The sequence below is a fragment of the Crocuta crocuta genome, unplaced genomic scaffold (genome assembly GCF_008692635.1).
Source record: "Crocuta crocuta isolate KB4526 unplaced genomic scaffold, BGI_CrCroc_1.0 scaffold650, whole genome shotgun sequence".
Taxonomy (NCBI): domain Eukaryota; kingdom Metazoa; phylum Chordata; class Mammalia; order Carnivora; family Hyaenidae; genus Crocuta; species Crocuta crocuta.
Genome location: NW_027532882.1, coordinates 566,667 through 569,275, shown reverse-complemented (window position 1 = coordinate 569,275; position 2,609 = coordinate 566,667). Strand labels below are relative to the sequence as shown.

The window sequence follows — 2,609 nt, the reverse complement described above, 5'->3', positions numbered from 1 at the left end:
GGGGGGGACAGGAGGCCACCGGGGCGGGGAGGGGGGGTGGGGCCTTTCTGTGATCTCATCAGGCCCTTCCAGAGGCCTGGCAGACACCCAGGTTCAGGCCGCGTCCCTGGGGCTAGAGGAGCAGACATGGCTGGGTGGAGACAGTCAACCGTGGGCAGGGGCCCTGTGCAGTGCGGGCTGTGGTGGGGCCTCGAGCAAGCCACCCCCTCCTCGGTCATGAACCAAGAGGGGCCAGAAGGTGGGATTCGGGATTCCGCCAGGGAGGGGACCCGGCCCCTGGGAGGAGGAGCTGCAGCCCCAGCAGCCGCTCACTGGAGGCTCTGGGCACCTGCTTCACGAGGTCACGAGGGGAACCAGACAGGAGGCTCCAGGCTGGGTGTCAGGAAAGCAAGAGCTGCTGCCGGACCTCGTGAAAGGGAACCTGGGTGCCTTCGCAGAGGTGCGGGACTAACAAGGGGCGGGTGTCGGGGGCGCGAGGCCTCTGAAGGCCGGAGAGATCTCTGCCCCCGGTGGCAGCGGTTTTCATCAGGCCGAAGCCCGGGCGACGTGCACAGCGGGTCAATCTGGAGTCCGGGGAGACGGGAGGCAGGCAGAGCCCAGGATACGCCAGGCACGGTGCCCACCTCCAGCACGTTGGGGATGATGTCGCTCTCACACTGTCGTAGGAACCGCTCCTTGTCAAAGGCGGGGTCGACTCGCAGGATCTCTGTGAGCACCTCTGACATCTCCGTCTTCGAGAACAGGCCCCCTAGAGGCATCGAGTCGGGAGTGGGCTGGGGCCCGGGACCGTCCCTGCTGCCAGCCCAGGTGGGAGGGACGGTCTGGGGGCAGCCCACTCACCCAGCAGGTCAGTGACCTTGTCTGTCAGCGCGCGGGACGCCCGGATGAGTGCGTTGTCACTCTCGTCATACTTCATCTTCATCTCGAAGAACCCTGCCGGGACGTGGGCTGAGGTCAGGGGTCCCCTCCTGGGACACACCCTTACTCCATGACTTCCGGAGGCTCCTCAAGCAGCCCACTCCCCGAACAGGCAGGGTAAGCAAGCGGTGGGGGGTGCTCTCAGCTGGCTTCCTAGGGGGTGGGCCGAGGGGCCGGGTGAACCACGAGGGGTGGGGCTCTCGCTACCAAGGAAACTGGCCTCTAGCAACTGTCACAGGACAAGGGACAGGGCGTGCAGCACGGCGGTGCTCTGGCTGGCACCCAGGAAGGCCCACCAGTGCCTCCTGTCCCACCCTAGGAGGGAGCCTCTCACGGAGGCAGCCTGGCCGCCCTGCTGCAGCTGCGGACGTGTACCCGGCTGCCCGCCGGCCTGTGCCCCGCTGCTCCCTGGCTGGACGATCCTGTGGAAGTGGCTGGTCCTCTCTGACCCCGGTCTCCTCCTGTGTAAAGTGGGGCTCTGGCTGGTGCCCAGTGCACCGGGAGCACTCGGTAGGCGTCCGCTGGCACGGCTGCGCTGTCAGCAGGGTCTCCGGGACCCGAACACTCACGATTAAATACCACGTTGTTGTCCCGGAAGTCTCTCCACTGCTGGTACCACCTGGAGTCCTTGTGCAGCACGACCCCCACGGCTTCCCTGCGGAGACGGGGTGGTACTGAGCAGCGGCGACGGCCCTCCTGCGGGCAGCCCACTCCCCTGCCTCGGCGTCTGCCTCCTGTCTCCCCTTCCCACCACCCACCACCTCCCCCCAGTTCCCAGGGGGGCAGGAACTCGTGAGCAGAACCGAGGCTGGAGAACGAACTGACTTGGGTAGGAATATTCCAGAGGCGCTCAGACAGCAACAGTATGACTGTGGAGTGGGGCGGGAGCGAAGTGGGGGCACCGGCCGCCTGGCTACCTACTCATTGGGCTCGAACACCTTCTCTTCCTTGAACTTCTCTCCCGCAAACTCCTTCCTCTTCCTGAGGCGCTCCGGCCTCCGATAGGGCCCGGTCTGCCCCAGCACGCTGTCGTCAATCTCCTTCTTCACGGACTCCACCCCCTGGAGGAAAGCAGCCGGCCCCGGGGTGGGCGCTCAGGACCTTCCTGACACTGCAGACCACCGCTGGGGGCCTGTGCGTTTGTGCCCCAAGTCGGGAGGGTGTCTGCTGGGAACCCCAATCCAGGGCCCGACAGCACCAGGGCCTCGGCTTCCCCCGGTCTCGAGGTCACGTGGCTCCGAGCACCCTGCCTGACTTCCCTCCATGGACCACAGGGCTGTTCCAGACGGGCCCCGCTTTCCTTTGGCTGCCCCCCTCTTCTCCCCAGCCTCACCGCAGGGGCTCTGGCCGTGCTAACTGTGCACACCTCCCCTCTGGAGGGCCTCCCCCTCCCCTGTATTTTGCCCTGTCATATGTCGATCAGGAACTGCTCACCCCCCTCTGGGTCCCCCAGGCCCCTCAAGGGCAGGAAGTTGGACTTTCTATCCCGTGGCCCTTGTGGGCAGCAGAGGGCCCAGCATGTGGGAAGATTCAACAGGTGTTGCAGAATGAATCAGGACCTCAGGTCGCCCTGAGTACGACAGGTCCCTGGTTTATGGACACAGGCTGAGGGTGTTAGTGGCTGGGAGGCTCTCCGTGCATTAACCTGCAATGACTAGGGCCTGCGACTTGCTCAAGGCCACCAAGCAGGG

General features: G+C 65.5%; 1 protein-coding gene across 1 annotated transcript in view; it reads right to left on the bottom strand.

The window, feature by feature from the left end:
• TIMM44 (translocase of inner mitochondrial membrane 44) overlaps positions 1–2,609 on the bottom strand; it is a 13,884-nt gene that overhangs the window by 4,216 nt on the left and 7,059 nt on the right. The window contains exons 6-9 of the mRNA XM_077745726.1: positions 1,840–1,979; positions 1,488–1,573; positions 841–933; positions 624–748 (exon numbers count right to left, since the gene is read on the bottom strand). Of these exons, the coding sequence (XP_077601852.1) occupies positions 624–748; positions 841–933; positions 1,488–1,573; positions 1,840–1,979 (444 nt within the window). The remainder of the gene's footprint in view (positions 1–623; positions 749–840; positions 934–1,487; positions 1,574–1,839; positions 1,980–2,609) is intronic.